This window comes from Borostomias antarcticus, assembly GCF_949987555.1.
Source record: "Borostomias antarcticus genome assembly, chromosome: 5".
NCBI lineage: Eukaryota > Metazoa > Chordata > Actinopteri > Stomiiformes > Stomiidae > Borostomias > Borostomias antarcticus.
Window position 1 is genome coordinate 4,113,764 of NC_140238.1, and position 20,045 is coordinate 4,133,808.

At 43.2% G+C, this 20,045-nt stretch overlaps 2 protein-coding genes across 2 annotated transcripts; both read right to left on the reverse strand.

Moving 5' to 3' along the window:
- Positions 1-5,790: 5,790 nt before the first annotated feature.
- On the reverse strand, positions 5,791-7,044 carry LOC311309329 (uncharacterized protein). The gene is made up of 4 exons (XM_084438556.1): positions 6,903-7,044; positions 6,759-6,788; positions 6,374-6,535; positions 5,791-6,108 (listed from the first exon to the last, which is right to left on the reverse strand). Exons 1-4 carry the CDS (start codon positions 6,910-6,912, stop codon positions 6,023-6,025), a joined length of 288 nt encoding a protein of 95 aa, XP_084294682.1. The 5' UTR covers positions 6,913-7,044; the 3' UTR covers positions 5,791-6,022.
- A 7,780-nt stretch (positions 7,045-14,824) lies between these two features.
- On the reverse strand, positions 14,825-17,951 carry marcksl1a (MARCKS-like 1a). The gene is made up of 2 exons (XM_084437766.1): positions 17,698-17,951; positions 14,825-16,194 (listed from the first exon to the last, which is right to left on the reverse strand). The coding sequence occupies exons 1-2, from the start codon at positions 17,776-17,778 to the stop codon at positions 15,664-15,666; spliced, it is 612 nt and encodes a 203-aa protein (XP_084293892.1). The 5' UTR covers positions 17,779-17,951; the 3' UTR covers positions 14,825-15,663.
- Between the last annotated feature and the right edge of the window lie 2,094 nt (positions 17,952-20,045).

The following is a 20,045-nucleotide window of genomic DNA, read 5'->3' on the forward strand; positions in this document are numbered from 1 at the left end:
CCTGATCCACCCTCCACGTCACATCGACAGCCTTGTAGTGGCATGGACAAATAAACAGACTTTTGACTTGGTTCTGGTCCTATCATTTCTTTGCTGTTCCCCTCACATACGTGCAGAGAATTCCATTCTGCATATGGTTATAGCCACAGAGGGCATGGGATGATTCTACTTTATTTGGAAATTGCTGTGTGAATTTGAGAGTTTCATTTTATGATCTAGTAATCTGACTTTCAATTGTCAGTTTAATGTTCATGCACAGCAATCAATGATGACCAAGGCTGGTGTGCTAAGTATGAAAAAGGATTATTCACTTTTGCATGCAATGCATTCAGCTAAATATCTATGTAACTTGAGAAAATAAATATTCACATCAGTTCTATTGTATGTTTATTGAAGTAAGTTGGTTTGGATAAAAGTGTCACTACATGACTGTAATGCAATGTCAATGTAATTAATTTTATAGCAAAAATGTCTTTGTGCTCTACCTATTGGACATGATTCTGATGTGGTTTCACTTTGCTTTGTAATATGAATTTTGAATTCAAAACCTCTGTCACTTGGAGTTCATTGGTAGAAGTCTAGATACTTGCCTGTATGAATTGTTCCCACTATCTGCTGCCATCTACTGATAATATTTGGTAAATCTATGTAAGATACTGTAGCATCATCCTTCCCCGGCCAGTGAGTGCATTTTAAATTGTATTCATTTGACAGTCACTTTTATCCAAATACATTTGCAAATACAAGTAGCCTACATTTCTCTAGTGAACTGACTTTATATGTCATCATCAGTAAATCAATCAATCAATCAATCAATCAATCAAATCAAGTAAAACCTTCATACCAACAGTTAAAATACTAGAGAACGGAAGAGGTATTTTATAGAAGAGTTAATGGTGTGGTTTCACTTTGCTTTGTAATAAAAGATGAACTTACATTCTCAACCTCTGTCTCGTCTATGTGGAGTGAATTGATACCTAGGTGTACTACCCAGGAAAAATGGTAGTCTACCCATTGGAGATTACCTTTGCAAAAACACGTTTTCACAGAAATATCAACACTTGGTGAAAAGGTCAAATATAATGAGGTTTCTGGAAACAATATTTAATTAATATTTCAGAGAATAAAGACCATTTTCATTTGGACTTTTGGCACACGCATTATATGGTGAAATATTGAATTCATATTTGTTGTTTCAGCAGTGGAAAAATTACAGCAAGGTTGGAAATGCAGATACAGAATATGCATAGGCCTAGTAGCAATAGGCATAAAAAGAGGAAGAACAAGGACTAGCCTATATTCATCCATACGTACAGTATGTGTAAAATATAGTAGGCTATAGAATAGAATAAAATATCCGGTCTGTATAAATATATATGTCTAGGAGTACAAATATATACATATAGACGTGGACAAAAATGTTGGTACCCTTCCGTTAAAGAAAGAAAAACCCACAATGGTCACTGAAATAACTTAAAACTGACCAAAGTAATAATAAATAAAAATTTACTGGAAATTAACTAATACAAATCAGTCATTGTTTTTGAATTGTGGTTCAACAGAATAAAAATTAAAAAAAAACAACTAATGAAACTGGCTGGGACAAAAATTATGGTACCCCTAGAAAAGATTGAAAATAATTTGACCATAGGGACATGTTAAACTAAGGTGTGTCCTCTAATTAACATCCGAATAACTGGGATGATACACCAATTAAAACAAAACTTAGCTGCCCATTCTTTTCTTCAGTCACCTCATATTTAGATCTTCTGCTCAGTTTACCGTACTGCCCGGTGGCCGAGTGGTTAAGATGATTATTATATTATATATAATAATATATAATATATATATATTATTATTATATGGGGTTGCTCTCGAGACAGGTTTAAATCCCGGCCAATTCAGATTTCTTGTTGTTTTCGCTATCATTATCAAATCCTGACCAATTCAGCTTTAGATAGATAGATAGATAGATAGATAGATAGATAGATATATATATATATATAGATAGATAGATAGATAGATAGATAGATAGATAGATAGATAGATAGATAGATAGATAGATAGATGTGCATGTGCCATTCTTCCAAGGAAAACTAACGGTAGAAGGCGATGTATTGACTAGAGCATTTTGAATTATTCTACATTTGACCACAAGGGGGCATTCAAGAGCTTTGAATCTCTACTGAGACAACATGTTATGCTATATTATACTGTAGCTCAGTGATTAGGGCGCAAAGTAGCAATGGAGATGCTTCATCCAGCATGAGTTCAAATCTTGAGAATGACGTTTATTTTTCTGATGATTATTTTTTTTAGAGACTCTGATACACATGCAATTGTCACTTTGGTAGGGGATATTATATCTGATGTATGAGAAACAAATCAGGAGAAGGATAGGGAAAGAAAGATATTGCTGCTTTCTTGCTTTCTTCTTGCTCACTTCCTCCTACAACTTTTCCACATTGGCATCATGCCCAGGTCCTCTGATTTGCATTCACTCATGACCACCTCTATAAAACACAACCCGTTACACCACTGAATAGCTTAGCCTACTGTTCAGTGGTACAAATGGGCAATATTGATACTGAGTGAGTTTAACCATTTCAACTCATTTTTATTGTTTCTAAATTATGTTCAACCTCTATTTATTAGGTTTTCTTGTACCCTAAATGCACTCAGATATCATAGGAAAAAAGACACAGGGATACACACCATGCTGCTTTCTTATCTATGAATCACTGTCTGAATATTTTACCCATTACACATTCAGCTACTGCACATGCTGATCTAACAGGTGTTGATGCACATGGGGTTCAGTGTCTTGCTCAAACCACGGACCTTCCGATCCCCTGCCGGCCTCTCTACCTCCTGAGCTACATGCCACCCAAAATATCACTCATCAATAGAACAAGTGGGTTTATTTGGGGCGACTGTGGCTCAGGAGGTGTGGAGTGAGGAGTGGGTCGTCCAGTGATAGTAGGCTCAGCAGGCCCTGCTCCTGTCTCGAAAACTGCTTAAATCGGGATTAAATCAGGATTAAAAGAAAACTACCCAAGATGCCACGGGTTCTATGCTACACAGTGCCAGTAGACCCCCTCTCGGTCTGACTCGTGGAGTTTCAAGAGATTCTGATGTGCTTTAATCCTGATTTAAGCAGTTTGAGACTTTAGAAGGCTTTTATTTTGGAATGCCACATCAGAATCTCGTGGCACTCCACGGGTCAGACCCAGAGGGGGTCTACTACCACTCTGTAGCATAGAACCCGTGGCATCTTGGGTAGTTTTCTTTTAATCTTGATTCAATCCCGATTTGAACCTGTTTTAAGGTGGACTGGATAATTCCAAACGGGTTCTGAGAAACGGGTTCTAACTTCAGCCTCGTCATGCTCACGACAAGTGCAAGAGAAACGTCGCGCTACGCATATCAGAGGTGGCCGCTGTCAAAATAAAAGTCCCTATCTAGAAATGAAAATAAAGTGCATAGGCAGTGGATAAACATTACTTTGGTGAACATTCATATTATACACCTGTTACATCTGCATAGAGTTCACAGTGTACAATGTGGCCTATAGCTACATGGGCTTCTGATTCAATAGAACCACATGATGTAGGGTACAGAAACATCAGCTGGGGTGTGGGCGTACCATGGATGTATTAATAGAACGTACCTATCAGTTTCTATTCCACACCTGAATTTAGCAAAGGCATTCATTTACTTCCTTGACAGAATGCTTTGTATGTCTGGCTCTGTTTCAAAAGCACTCTTGAATAGGCAGTTGTTGCAGTTTGCTTTCTGTTCATCGGTCTCTGACAATGCAGTGTTAACATTCTTTTAATAATTTCTTGAATAGACTATAGAGCAAGGGCGTATCCAAGTAAAAAAAGAAAAGAAAAAGGTTATCAAGGGTGTGTGTGTGTGGGATTATAAGACACCTTTACGACTTACTTCTGTACATAAGTCATCTATTTACATGCAAAATATGTTTCCAGTGTCGCTGGTCAAGCTCAAATAAACAAAAAAGAGATGAATAAATAAATTATACGATATATAGATACATACATACAGACAGTTAACCCTGAATCTCTATTGGTACAATACTCTCTTCCTTGCGTTCCATGCCTTATCTAGATATTTTGCTAACTTAAATGTTTCATTCTCAAACAGCCAGTTCAGTCTCTTGGAGTCATCCATATTCAGCAGATCAACCTCTGTTTTTACAACCCATCACGTATCTCCCCATAGAAAGGACAATAAAAAACTAAATTATATTCATTTTCAACCACCTTAAGGTCACACAAAAGTTCGATCTTCCTCTCCCAGCCCTACATACCTTCCTGTTTCAATGTGGAGTGGCAGCTAGTATAGCCTACCTCCTCTGATCTGGGCACATAGTGATCTCTTTTTCTTTGTCAGATTGAATAAAACATAATTTTCTGAAATGTAATCATACTTTATCTCACGATAGTTACGTAGCTTTGGTTAACTCCATATCTCCGTTGCCCATTTGTGCTTGGCATTTTCAAGCAAAACCCCCTTTACTGTTCCAATATCAATTTTTTATAAGTTATAGAGTAGCCTACTTCTTCAAAACCATTACTACACAACAAGTCACACATTTCTGCAGCCCAAGGTCCTTTTTGTTTTATGTCCCAATTAAAAGTTAATCTACTGGTATTCATATCTAATAATCTATTCCATAACATGACTGTACTACCTTTCCATCTAACCTCACAGGGCACCCACCCTGTGTCTCCTACAACAGATAGAATTGGGGCATATTTATGTGCACCAAGAAAATATCAAATGGCCCTATTGTACACCGATACACTTTTTAAATAATTACTATGACCCCACACCCCGGCCCCATAATCGAGAACTGGACAAACACAGGCTTGGAAAAGGTTAGTATAAGTTCGAAAACCAATATCTTTAAGTGTCTTAATTTTACCAATAACCCCCCTAGGGCTCTACCCGCTGATTCTGCCAGGGCTGTTGTACCTCGCTCTAAGTTCATGTGCTCATCAACATACAACCCAAGATACTTGTAAGACTTCACAAAATGTATTTTCTTGTTACCAAAACTAAACTGATATTTACTCAGACGAGTTTCTAAAGTGAATCATTTCGGTTTTCCTTTCATTTATAGACAGCCTCCATCTCCTACACCAGTCATATGTACATGACAACATGGTCTGCATATCTTGTTCATTCTCAGCCATAATGGCAATGTCATCAGCGTATACACAAGCCCAGAGAAACACATCTACAGAGTCGATTGTAACTAAAAGTACTGACAGTTGAAATAGGACATGGATTGACAATTTTCTATGTAAGAGTCGGAAGAAGCTCCGTTTGTTATTACTGGCCATCAGTCTTACTGGTTTACTTACGACTACTACCAATGACAATAGGCCTACAACATTCATTGAATTTATAAATCATATAGCTTAGATGTACGAATGTAGGCTACTGCAACCATTATCTCACTTTGGGCCTCTGTAGCATATTGTAAATATGATTGTACATAGTATTATCAGAGATCCTTAATGTTATTATAATTGCATGTGAATTTCATTTGATTGTTTTGATTGCCATTTCCATGAAACAATTTTCGGACTTTTTGCTATTAAGCTATTTTACTAATGATCTCTATAATTTTATCTTTACATGTTGTCTAAAAAGTATTTGGCCCATACCCTCCCAAGCTAAAATGTAAGAGACAACATAGCAACCATGTCTTAAACATATTCATATCTTTATTAAGAACGAACAGTGTAGTGTAAAGGGTAGAACAAAAGAAAGCCCAGAGTTAACATATTTAGTCTTTAGACTGTGCTGCATACAAGAAAATGCATAATCTAGGCTATATAATAACCATGCATATGAAAGTGATTAACTATCATACAATACCATTTTCTAGCCTAAATAAAATAACATTTTATAAATGGGCTTCTATATATGCTAGGCTAAGAATAAATTTCATATATGGCATTTGTTCTTTCTTCATGGTGGTTCTTGGTCAGATGATGAGTGCAAGCAGCCCTCCTACTGTTCCTCCAGCGGTGCCCAACCCCGCAGTGCCAGCCGCACCTAAGCCTGCAGCGCCTGGGAGGAGGAAGCACACAAGTGTGGCATTGACAGCACAACATAATACAGAACACTATACTCTACCACAGAGAGAGGTTTCAATGAAGAAAAGAGAGTTGAGGATGATCCTGGTATGACAGGACATCATTCTCTTGATTCATATAGCCTATCAATGGACTTAGCCAAGTTCTATTTATCTATGTAGGCTATTTATTGGGAAACTACCAATGTATCCCGGGTTTAGATCATTTAAACCACATAGAAACGATTGTCAGTAGCCTACCTACAGACTGCAGGAGGGCCACCAAGGTTCCTGATGCCACTGCGCCCCCGTTGGCAACGGCGGCCGAAGACATCATGGTCGCGGCAATGGAGTTGGCAGCAATGCCAGCTGCAGTGAAACCTACAGCTCCCAGGACAACTGGTGCCAGGGCAACCGTTCCACCTTGAGAGGGAGGACAACTTGAATTTGTAACAGAAAAAATTTAGAACATCCTGTTTCATCATTCAGGCATTAGAAAAACAACACAGGCTAAATAAATAATAGTAATGACAAAGGTAGATTTCCATCTGATATATGCACTGTAACGTTATATCGCATTACGTGACCTATAGGCTACAAGCTTTAACAGTTGAAACAAATTGATTGAAAGAATGAATTAGCCTACCTGCACCAGCGGCTATGGCAAGGTAGGTCACTGAAATAAAAACATGACGAGATAAATTGGCAAATTATATGCAGTTATTCATAAACTGTAGCCTATCTAATAAACTGATATGGACCCGAAAACATGTAAAACGTTTCTACTCACGCAGTCCCATGGTTTACGGTTAGGTCTGGGTTCTCTTGTCTGGTTCTCTGGCTGTAGACACAGGTTTACGGTTAGGTCTGGGTTCTCTGGTTCTCTGGCTGTAGACACAGGTTTACGGTTAGGTCTGGGTCCTCTGGTCGGTTCTCCTGCTCTGCTCTCCACAGGACCAGCCCAGCATTATAAAGACCCGACATCTATGATTTCATCGAAAACGAAACCTATTTCAGGAAACGAAACTGTGTCTATTTTTGTCCAGGAGGGCTTGTAGGCAACTGCAATCGATAGATTAGGTTGCCTTCTTTTATTTTAGAAATACGCCTGTTGCAAGAATTAGCCCCTCTCACTGGATGATGAAAAAAAGCTGATTCGTGCTTTTGCTTTCTCCTGGCTCGATTAGTCTACTGCAACCAAAGAGTATGGAATGCCAAGAGGAGACATTAGGTGAATTTTTCGCATGCGTTGCCGCCATTATGGACTGTCATTTGCAGGCGAATTCACCCAGTCAGTGAATTCGCCTGCAAATGACAGGTCCCACAGAAAAGTCTTCTGTGGGAACAGTGAAAACAAGCGCCAAGGAAATGCTTATGTCCAAGCCATGCCAAACATGTAAAAACATTTGGATCCATAGGCGCAGAGCCATGCAATGCATTCGTGGGCGGAGGTCTGTGTTCTCTGAGCCCATGTCTAGTTATTATTCAGTTCACCCTGCAGTTACATTATTGTCCACATAACTGTTAAGGCCATATAGGGCCACCTGGTGATGGTTACCAGCCCCTTTTAGTTTAGATTCAGGTTTAGCTAGTTTAAGTATAAAGGATTTAGGATATAGGATTTCATTTTAAATAGGATTCTACAGCCCCCCTAATTTGTAGCCCTGGTTACAAAAGTGAATGGGCTATTAGTTAGCCTGCTGACAAGTGTTAGGCCTAATTGTAATTGTAATAGAAAAGAGCATTGAAAACAGGGGCACATCAAAAGGGCATGTAGGGCCATGTAGGGCCACCTCACCCCCAGAGAAAACCCAAATTAAAGGTGGGGGAGGGGTGAAAAAGGAAGGATGGGGGGGTCATGGATCACATCAGCAGACAAGCTGAGACGGGAAGCAGAAGAAGAAGAGGGTGCAGGGCCGGACTGGCCATGTGGCGTACCGGGCAAATGCCCGGTGGGCCGGACCTACTTGTGGGCCGATCTAAAAAAACGAGCTAACGCACGGCCCATAGAGCAGGGACAGCGGCCCATTGGTCCATTTTCTATACTGACACTGGGCTGGCCCAATCATATGTAGGCCCCACCCCTCCCTCTGTTATTTTCAGATGTCATTTGCGTGGGCCGCTAGAGAGCCTCAGCAGCACCCCCCCCCCCGTCAACAAATCGCGCAGCAGCACCCCCCCCCCCCCCCCCCCCCCCCCCCCCCGTCAACAAAACGAAACTGAAGGTGTTCCATTTCACGCGTCGGCTCGGCTAGTGGGCCGACTGGGGCTACATTTCCCGGTAGGAAATATTCACCCAGTCCAGTCCTGTGGGCCGGTCTGGGCCAAGATGCCAGGGCTGAATTTTTGTCCCAGTCCGTCCCTGAGAGGGTGTGTTCACAATGTACAGTGTTTCTGAGAAATTACTTAAAGTGGCTCCCATCACGTTAGAGTTGCAACAGAATAAAGCAAAGGTGACCTTTGAGGTTGACACTGGGCGCAGTGTAACACTAATGTCAAGATCTGATGGCTCAAAACTGGGGGACATCAATGCAAAGGACCCTGAATTAGAGAAATGTTCCCTTACGCTCAAAATATACACAGGAGTGGCAACCCCCAACCTGTCTACACAGAGCAGATGTGTTGGGGGTTGCCAGAGTCCAAACCTGTCTGGCTCACATCCCCATCAGACCGCGCTCTCTTCATCAGGCTTCTGCCAGAGTGGACAAAGTCCTTGAGTGGGAGCAGGTGCGAGTCATCAGCCTGATTGTGAACCTGATTGGCCAACTTGACTCCACCCAGGTAGGTTAGGTTGACTTAGGTTGACAACTATACTTCACCCTGTAATAAAGCATCGGACAAACAACATGTGGGTGGTGAGAGATGTAGTGGGCGGAACCGTAGAGAGGAGGTGGTGCTGACCAGGCTGCGTATTGGCCACAGTAATTTGAATGGGACTCTGCACGTTATTGGGAAACATCCTACTGGAAACTGTGAGGTGTGTCTGGTTCCGGAAACTGTGGGTCATGTACTCGTGCACTGTAGGAAATATGTATCTGAGAGGAAGGTTATGATGGAGGGAATGGGTAGGACTGGGCTGGTGGGCTCAGGGGTACAGGGAATACTGGAGTGTGGTAGGCGAGGCAGGAAGTATCTGGTTGGGTTTCTAAAGGAAACCGGCCTGATGGAGAGAGTCTGGCCCTTTCCGAATCCAGTCCCCCCCCCCCCCCCCCCCCACTCGCACTCAGTCACCGAGTGCACTCCGTTTTGTAGTCCCCTCACAGCTGAATGTAGTTCCCTTGATTAGGGTGTAGGGTATAAAAACCCTTAGGGACACTCCCCCCACTCCAGCGGAAACACAAACCACAACGGTTACCATGGTTTCGCCTCAACAGCACTTTGCAGCTTATGAGGATTGCCTATATCAGATAGCCTACCTAGGTCCTAAGTGGAAATATCCAAATGACAATATGGCCAAGGCATTAAATTACCTATTAGAATTACCTGGCTGGTTAGCTGTCATCACTCGGGCAGTCTGGATGGGGAAAGGGCAGGGGAGGAGTAGCGCGGCCCGGTTGTGTCCGCTTTTCGCGTTTACCGTTGACAAAGGAAGAGAGGGAGGGGAGGGGCACGGGTGTGCCGCGGGTACGTGTGTGTGTGGGGGGGTCTGGCAAAATTACAACGCATTTTGGGGCATTATTATTAGGCTACACGCTTTTAATCGAGAATTGATCGATGTCACCATGGGCCACATACAGTAGGCCTACACTGTAAAAAAAAAGTTTCAAAAGGGCACTTGCCTTGTCCAGAGAGCAAAGGGCAGGTGCTCTAGCACCACCTCGTGTCTATCTGTGCACGTCCCTGATTAATAGTAAACCATACATGCGTCCCTAAGGTTTTTATACCCTACACCCTTATCAAGGGAACTACATTCAGCTGTGAGGGGACTACAAAACGGAGTGCACTCGGTGACTGAGTGCGAGTGGGGAGGGACTGGATTCAGAAAGGGCCTATAGTAAACCAGGATTTTGCTGTGATCTCATCCTTTCCAGAGCTGTGTTCACGGCTAGTTTAGATTGCAGACCCTACCACTAATATGACAACCAGAGATTGCACATATTTGTCTCCAGATTCACGGATATCAAGGATACACAGGGATTGCCACAATTCTTATTTATTGAAAATAAATGTTTTGTGGTGAGTGGCAGGCCATTCATGGACTAAACCTATGAAAATAAATAATAGACTTACTCCCAAGCTTCTTTAGTGCTGTTTCGTTTTTTGTGGACAACAAAATGTCGTATCATTTGTGAGGAACTTATTTGTACGGCGCGTCTTCCATTTCGGGCAATAAAAACAGCTGCACATGTGAATCGAGCCTGCATCCTACCGAGGGTGTTATAAGCATGGATGTAGGCTATTAATAGAACTGGATACAGCCACTCCATTCACTGACCGCTATCAAAAATGAAGCCCTATGGAACTGCGCCATCTTGGCAAATTTGTAGTCATTTGACCATTTCCGGTGACTTTTGTACTTGCGCAGTTGTGCTTTTCTGGCCTTCCGGTGACTTTTGTACTTGCGCAGTTGTACTTCTGTCCTACGCGCGTCCACGGTCAACGTTGGCACCGCTTCTAGCTATCGAATGGCCGACTGGTGTAAGATGGATAGCCTAACGTTAGAGAGATAAATGTAGGCTATGGTTATGTTAATAAAGCTAACAATGATGTTGTAACATGCATGCAGCACTGCCGATCTGAACGATTGATTCATTATTACCATGGATCGGTATTGGGATTGATCAAGGGCGAATGTGAAATAGCAGCCACGAACTCAGCGGGTTATCCGAGATGCGGTAGCCGCGGCCAAAGCTCCTGCTGGCGGGGAGTGAAGCTCTTCAACTCGCCGGTCACTGGCTCCCTGGAGGAATTTAGCCTGGCTGCAATAACGTTATCGCGAACGGAATGAATACCATCTACTAGCAAACAAAACATGATCAGTTATATTTAACCTGTTAAAACTAAGATGCCTGGATGAAAAAATAATTTCTCCAATGGATATATTTTACAAAAACAGGTTAATATACAAGCCGGTTTTCATTGCTAAATCAAAGCGGGGAGAGCCGGGAACGTGCGTGGACGCGCGTCGGACAGAAAAGCTCAACTGCGCAAGTACAAAAGTCACCGGAAATAGCAAAATGACTACAAATCTAGCCAAGATGGCGCGGTTCAATAGGCCTTCACTTTAGATTTCAGATCCTGGGGGCTTGGTTATAAGCCACTTCCACTCGGCGCTAATTGGTTTCGGATGGCACTTAATATGGCGCGGCCTCCGCGTGAACGCGCAAACCGAGGGGGGGTGCATAGGGCGAGGGAAGCTGGATTCGGAAAGGGCCTCTGAGCGACCGGATCCTGTAGAGGTTTTTAGCTCCAGTAGATGGCGGTAATGCAACTTTTAGGATGCCAACCGCCGTTAAACCCCATAGAAGAAGAAGAAGTAGACAAAGACAAACAGCATACAAGTAGCGTATGTCCAAACAAAGGCACAACTCAACGGATATATAATATACAGGTCCAAGGGTAGGTGTGGGACAAACCAAAGACTAAACCCGACCTATTTGTAATAAGAATGAGACAGATGTGGTGATGATATGTTTCTAAACTTATTTTATCATTTCATTTTAGCAAATTGCACTCAAAGAAAATGGTAGCAGGTTAGTAGGGTGTAGACGTGATCTAATGTCTGATAAGGACTGAATTTCCACATTGTGCATATACTGGTGTCAAATAATTTGTCGTTCTATTCTTTCTAGGCAACGCGATTGTTGGAGCCGGTAAAGTATTACTCAGCACAAATGGCGCATCATAAAATAACCATCAAGCTTATCTCAATCTCATATTCGTATGTTAGGGGAGGACCGGGACGAATGAAACACTTTTTGGTTTGATCAGATTTACACAGAAATGAATAAAGATGTCGATTCCATTTTTTGATGACAAACAACTTGTACATGTCCTTTACTATTATGAGTTGTAAGTTTCGTTCTGTTTTGCTTATTGTGTTTCGTAGCGGTCTATTTGGGGTTTGTAATTATCTTAACTTTCAACACATGTATAATTAGACTACAATCGAAAAATACATGTAGGACCACAATTTTACTTATGTGGCGCAAAATACGTTTTCCGTTGCTAGCTCCGTCAAAAACTGTCCGATGGTGCTCAAATTTCGAATGAAGCTCGTCCACAGTAACTTGCACAAGCATGTATAAGTACATGATTGGAGGTCTCCCTATTGTGGATGAAACAAGCGTGTTTCATTCGTCCCCCTGTCCCGGTCCTCCCCTACTGGACACTTAGACATAAATTACATTATACACTTAACAAAATATTGCATTTTATTAAGTTTTCTGCTGTAAAAAATGAACTGTAGCCTAGTTGTGGTCCAAAACTGAAGTGGTGGTTTATTCTAGCCTGACTTTATTTTTTGGGTTCTCAGGAGCGGCTGTCCTCCTGGCCCCAGTTGCCCTGGGTGCAATAGGCTTCACTGCAGGTGGGATTGCTGCTGGGTCTATAGCTGCTGGCATGATGTCCTCTGCAGCTGTGGCCAACGGAGGTGCGGTAGCAGCTGGGAGCCTGGTGGCTGGTCTCCAATCAGCAGGTAAAGCCAACACATGTCACGAAGAAATAATAAAAAGTGGGCAAATCATGCATTTCAATCAATGATTGACAGAACTAGTTTTCAAGTTCATCCTGAGGATCAGTAAAGTACCTAGACTACCTACTTACAGTATATGAGCCTGTTTTGTGGTTTCTCTCCCTGTAGGGGCTTTAGGTCTCTCTGGTGTGGCCACAGCAGCTGTGGGCGCTGCAGGTGCAGCAGTTGGAGAAGCAGTGGGGTGGCTCATCTCAAAGTTCAAGAGGTCATGATAAACTGTCCTAGACTCTTGGCTAACATACGGGCTCCAACTAATCGATTGTGAATTCTAACGTGTGACACAGAATTTGCTTCATCTAATGACTGTTTACTAGAATGTGTGTTGAGGAGCTGTGTATAAAAGAAAGAAAGAAAGCCGCACACTCTAGGTCTCCTTGAGTATAAATAATTTAATGCACCATGTTGATCACCTACGCATTTCGGCCTATATCCTTCGTCAGGGTGGTGTCTGACTTCCACCGTTAGTTGGCACCTCGCCTAGAGAGGGTGTGATCCAGCTTTCTCCCTAGGAAGAACTTTTAGAGGAGCTGTGTCTAAAATAAATTGTTGAAATGTGAATTATCATTCAGTTTAATTTTAAGGATTGATTATCCCCAATAAAAAACACAAGTACTTTGTGTACAGCCTGTATGTATATTGTATATTGTGCCTTATTGCCCCCCCCACCCCCCACCACACACACACTGTATTGCATTGTATTGTTGAAAAATTCCCTTTGGAATTACATTTAATATTAAGTTTTTCTTATCTATCTTCTGTATCATCTGTAGCAAATGCTTTGCAAGTTAAATTGTAGGATAGCAGTTTAGAGTCTAGTCTGATATTGGTGGCCTGTGTGTGAATCTTTGAAGCGTTATCTCTGTCTAGCAGTCAGGACATGGAGGGGCCGTTCTGACCCTCGATATTGTTAGAGCACATTAACCAGTGATTTTATTTCATACCCAAACCACAATAAAAAGGTGTATGAATAGTGATAAAGTCGACTTTGACTTTTGACTTCTTTGTGGTTTGTGTATCATGGAGTTGGTGTGAGCGCTAGTCCTGTATCTGGTCTCAAGATGTTTGATAGATATTACTGTTATGCTACATCAGTGCCGACTGTACCTTATAAATGCCAGTTAAGACTACACAGGTTGGGTGTTTTGTGAGATTACACAACTATACCATATATATATATATATATAATATAGCTAAAGCCTACTGAGTGGATGGAGACTAAATACAACAACTTCAGTGTGAATGGAGTTGGGAATCATTTCCCTCACCTCGATACAGTCCAGTCATGTGCCCACATGTCAGCTGTCCCATGTCCTCCTCAGTCATTCATTTAAGGCCCACAACTTCAGAAATTGGAGGCAACAATCTTACCTAGAGTGCTTTGTGGATCTTCAAGTCTGTCTTTTGAGACGTGCAATACTCTGACAGGCAAACTCACCTTGTGCTCAATTTGAAGTACCTGGACCATGGTCACAAACTCTCTGAACCACTCCCCTGCGACAGGAGGCCGGCAACTAGCCACTGTTAGTTCTATGTAGTACATTTTTGAAGATTGTATTTGCCAATTGGTCAGTGTATTTTGCACTGACCTGTCTTGTTCTTGCACTGTCTGTCATGTGCCAAGATAATAAAGCAAATTCCTTGTTGGTGTAAGCTTACTTGGCGAAATAAAATCTTCTTCGGATTCTATCAATCTAACTTACTCACTGTTTGCTTTGCCTCTGGTGTCAGTTATTTGAAACCTTTATGTAGATAACTAAAATGTATTTACTTACAATAATTGTCTAACATGTCCCAATATGGTATAGTATGAGTATAATTGCTTATCTATTATTTGCTTACATTGTGCTACAATATGTCATTAATTATCAATGACTGTGTGTCTGTGACAACCTATAACTCAATCAGGTACTAGTCTGTACAACACCACCCGCACTGTTCAACCCATCCTGGGCTTGGAGTAGCTAAGCTCCTCCCTCCTCCACATGACCTGGAATGACATACTGAGAGGTACTCACAGACAGAGGGGATCAAACATTTATTTACCCTTATTAAAAGTTACAATAAAACCATTAACATCTTTAAACGATAGCAAAATAAAGAGAACCAAAAATATTGGCCAAAACATATTTACAGACATATTGCAGATAAAAAGCTCACATTTTTTTTACACAACCCAACCCCTGCATCATAGACTTTGAAATGTGAACACTGCAAGACGGCTCAAATGTGGTTTTAGCCAGAAAAAAAATAAATCAAAATGCACAAAGACATGGCGCGGTCCACCTCCCCTCATTGAATTTCGTTTTTCCTATACAGCACAAAATACTTGAAAATTGGGGGTAAAACATAGGAATGTAGAATTCTAAAAATTAATAAGATCTTTTGAAAGATTTATGTGTCCATATAACAGTCATTTCGAGTGAGTGTCTGCCCCGCTCCATTACCGTTGTCAATTTTTAGATCCCAAAAAGATGAGAAAGAAAAATAAATGTTATAGGGCTGCCACGCTATTAAAAGGATGCTTGTTCCATGAATTGGGAAAATAAGTCAGTATTCCTGATTCGTTCTACATCCGCTCCAAAACTTCACCCACGCTCCAGTCCCTGTGTGTACCATGAGGGGGCGACATAAGCCAACACTTTCATCATGAGAGGGCCCGGGTGAGATTCTGTCAGTTGAGAAACAATAAAAGGCAGTGAACTGGTGGTTGAATCAGCAGACGTGATAATATCCTTCTTCGTTTGTCTTCTTTTGTAGTTTTGTTTAGAACTTTAAGAACGTGGCACGTGTCTCTCATAATATATATTTATATACTTTAATCTTGGAAAACAGTTCGGGCGCCGTGGGCAGGGCGCAGTCACTCCGCCTTCGGCTCGGCCTCCTCGGAGGCTGCGGGTGTCGTGACCTCAGCGGGGGCGGCGGCCTCCTCGGCTTTGGCTGCCTCTGTGGGCGGGGCTTCCTCCGTGGCCTCGCTCTCCGGGGCCGGGGCGGCGGCCTCCTCCGCGGCCTCCGCCACGGGCTCGGCGGCCGGCGTCTCGTCTTTGGTCTCCTTGGCGGCGTGGCCGTTCTCCTCGGGCTTCTCCTCCGCCGTGGGGGAGGCGGCCTCCTCCTTGGCCTCCTCGCTGCCCTTCTTGCTCTTCTTCAGGGAGATGCCCTTGAATTTGAAGGAGTTCTTCAGGGAGAACTTCTTCTTTTTCTTGGCGTCCTTGGCGGCCTCCCCCTCGGTCTTGGCGGCCTCTCCCTCTGCGGCGGGGGCGGGCTCAATGGCGTCCCCGGCCCCTGTCTCCGCCTCTTTGGCCGGCTCGGCAGCTCCGTTTCCGTCGGTGACCACCGCGTCCCCGGCAGGCTTGGCAGAGACATCGCCGTTGGTCTTGACATGTCCGTTCTCCTGTGGATACCAACGAAGAGAACATTTAGACATGCAAGCACGGTACCCCTAATTTACAAGCAAAAGGTGTGGTATGGGCTACCGTTGACCGGGCCCTAGGCACAGTTAAAACCAAGGTGTTTACTAATGCATACATTTGATGTGGATACTAATTAGACCAACTGCAATTAGAATTGTTGTCAAGCATGGGATAATTATGTCCTCAGCCATCTTGTCATATGGCAGTACACCAAATCTTCAACATGTCTATGGATTACATAGATTTATATAACGTTGGAGAGTACATAGACAGGTCAGGGGAGCGAGCGGTCTCTTTCATACGGCCAAACTCTATGGTGTTCTTGCTCAACTGGGTTGCGAAAAGTAATCTCGCGGCCCGTATGATTGCGTGACCTCATACCAAACACATGGGGGCAGTCGCGTTCCATGGAAACGTTCGGAGAGCAAACGGGATTTGGAACAAAGGAATCCCAATGAGACTGGTGCTCTTGTCTTGTGCCAGTCTAGCCAATTATGCGGTTCGCATTCATTTGCACACAATATCGTGCATTTCTGAATATTTCTGTACACTCGTGCACCCCATATTTCAGCACAAACTATCAGCAAGTTGTCTTTTAAATATTTTGTTTAAAACGACGATTTTGAAAGCTGCGGAGATGTTTAATTAAGCTTACCGCTACTGGCAAGATCTGATCGCGCTTGCTAACCTTTCCAGATGGAGTCAAGGACCCTCACATAAGCAACACCCCTCCATCATCCAAAGACCTCAAACATGCTCTCACTCGCTGTAACTCAATCGGCTGACAATAACACAACGGCCATAAAAAGTAGGGGATTTATCAGACAAACCACAATGCGTTCGTGCTATTGATATGGTTTTGTCGACAGAAATGTTGACTTGTTTGTTGCAGACAGCCGAGCCCGTGCTGACTGGCGAGCCCGTGCGCTTTTGTTTGCAACTCAGCAAAAAAGCGCCTCGCGCCGAACCCTTCTGCATCTTTTGTTCGATGAGCGAGTGACTGCCAGCCTCCAGCTATGGCCAACTTCCAAGATAGATGGATTTGGTTAAATCCTGTTCTCAATTCATGCATGTATCGTTCCATAATTATAGGTGTTGTTAAGCACCGAAAAATCAACCAAAGCAAACTGCCATACGAATTAACGTTTGGTAGCTAAACAAAGGGGTGGTGATAGCAAGCGGTGGCATGGCATGCATCGCTTAACGCTAGCTTGCCATCCATAAAGCTAGCAGGCAGGAGAAACTGCCTCAACGTCAGTCGGCTACCAATCAACCTCAATATACTTTGTCTTCCACTTCACTGTAAAATTGATACAATTTTCTAGGCAAATATTAACTCAAATTATGTTTATTTAGTAAAAAAGTAAATTTCAAGTTCTGTCCATTAGTCACCGTTAAACGTTCGGTCTTCTGAGCCGCGAACACGTTCACCACACAACCCACGCTGGAAGTGGGCGTTGAGTGCTCATGTGGATGCATCTTACCTGGCCGTTTGTCTTAGCAGCCGGGTCGGCGACGGCTTTCGCCTCCACAGCTACTCCACCCTTGGACAACTGAGCTCCCATCTTCCTTTTCGGTTTTCTGAACAAAAATAAAATCTAAAAGAAAAACCTCGAGGAGTTTAGTGGTTAAAAATCCAGCCCAGTGATAGGTAGACCTTGCCAGATAGAAAATCCGTGATGACCCCTTTCCTTGTGTTTGGAAAGCGACAGAGGATCCCCGTTATGTACAACTAACCTCACGGCTGCTGTGCTGAAATTAAAGAATGTCTGGGTTGGCTACAAGTGTGGGTATTTCAACCGCGCCTCAAAATCGACCACTGACTCCACCCATGGGCGTGACAGCACGGGAAGTACCCAATCTACAGCCAGGGTTGGAATCCCCCCACTCGCGCCGCCCCCCCCCCCCCTCCCGTCACAGACTGCACAGACTGCATCAACCAGAATGTCTCTTTTTTAGATATTATGACAACTGGAGAGCTGAAAAATAAATCTTTATCAACAAATGTGACAAAATCTATTCATGGTGTATATATGCACAACACCGCAACAACATCTGTTGCATCGAGTGAAACTATGTCATAGCTTAAAGCAACACGATGATCTCTCAAGACCATAATAAAATGATCTCACAAGACCACAGTTTCCAAGTTGTACATGCTGTTTGTGTCTTGATTCAAGATTCTAAGGTTTTGTCATATCTAGAGGCATGTCTTCAATCAGTGGTAGACCTCCTAGCCCTGACTCAAACAAACATCAAGACATGTCACAGAGATTACTCAAACCCTCCAGCCTCTTAGCACGGCAGGTCAGGTTTAGGTGATGCACATTCTTGTTGATTTCCAGACAGATAGACCGATCCCCATAACAAACATTACATCATTGCAGAGATGTACTTAACAGTGGTTCTTATTGAGTACTTCTATGATGACTGACCAACCTTCGGTTCGAGCCCCACGCGTACAAAGAGGAATCGCTAAGGCCAGGCTTATTCTCATCCAACGTCTACAACTGCGGCCAATGGCGTTTTGAGAGGAAACAGCTGAGATCAAAGCAGATGGCTTCTCTTGTGACTGCATGAGGGGGGGTCAAAGGTGGCATGTTAGGTCAAGAGTTATGAGGGAGTGTGGGCCCCTAGTCATGGGTTGGGGTCACTGATAGACGGGCTCGTCAATGTGCCGGAAGGCTCACGCACGGAAACACAGACTGTCTCTTTCTTAAGTCACTCTTAATTCAAGAGGATTTTTTTTTTACCAAGTTGTCTATCTATCTACAAGCAAGCTCCTAATCTGCAAATGTTTTACAGAGGAATTCCTGTGAATACAAAGGCTGTCTCTATGCTAGCCATGTTCATGAGCCTACATTAGGTGGAATTCGTGATTCAAGCCTTTATATGCTGTCCATGGTCTCTGTTCTAATAGAGCCCATTTTTGTGGTCCATACTCCTCCCAGATTCTCCCCACCCGTTGGGTCAGCCGATGACACAGACCCCCCTCCTACCCCACACACATCTCGGCTGTGGTATGTCTGGCATGTATACACCGCCCAGGGAATGATCTGCCTCTTTTGACTGGACTGAGGTTCCCAGAGTGGAATGGACCCTCAGGGGTTAAACCCCCCCCCCCCCACACACACACACCCTCAAACCCCCAAAAAAGAGAACAAATGCCTGAAAGATGTCCCCCATCCCTTCAGCCCAACACTTCTGACCACAATCATTCCTTTGGAATTTCTAGCTGCTTCTGATGTGAGATGTCTGAATCGAGGCTTTATTAAGATGAGTCATATTTTTTTCTCCAATGTCAGATATCAAAGGCATTCTTTTTTTGGGGGGTGGGGTGGGGTGGGGGGGTGGGGTGGGGTCTGTAAGTGATCAGTCACTGGACAGATGCTGCTGTCTTCGCTCAGAAGCTCCACTTTTAGCTCCTGTGGAGAAATGTACATGCTCACCCAGGATCCTAACTGCCTGGTTTGTGTTTGAAAGCAAATAAATATTGGGAGAGTTTTGATCGGTAGAGGGCCCCTTGTGTTAAAGATGAGGGGGTGAAGGATGTTGAAAGTAAGACATGACTGGGGAAAGAGGATATAACCATTCGAAATGTCAAATATGCTGACCACACGTTACTCATTGCCCAACGTTCCATGCTTTGGACACGCACACACACACACACACACGCACACACACACACACACACGCACACACCCACCCACACACACACACACACACACTGAGAGTGATGGCCTGGTTTCCTTGTTTCTTTGCTTTAGGAAAAGGAGTGTATGGTTAGAGGGCTTCCTTTGGTCTCTGCCTGCCTACTTATTTCTGTCACGTT

Excerpts from the sequence above, each read along its gene's own strand:
- LOC311309329 (XM_084438556.1), bottom strand. Across the intron at positions 6,536-6,758 it reads TGCCATAGCCGCTGGTGCAG|GTGGAACGGTTGCCCTGGCA; the intron begins GTAGGCTAATTC and ends CTCCCTCTCAAG. Across the intron at positions 6,109-6,373 it reads GGCCCTCCTGCAGTCTGTAG|GCGCTGCAGGCTTAGGTGCG; the intron begins GTAGGCTACTGA and ends TCCTCCTCCCAG.
- marcksl1a (XM_084437766.1), bottom strand. The coding sequence starts at position 17,778 with ATGGGAGCTCAGTTGTCCAAGGGTGGAGTAGCTGTGGAGGCGAAAGCC. Across the intron at positions 16,195-17,697 it reads CTGCTAAGACAAACGGCCAG|GAGAACGGACATGTCAAGAC; the intron begins GTAAGATGCATC and ends TGGTATCCACAG.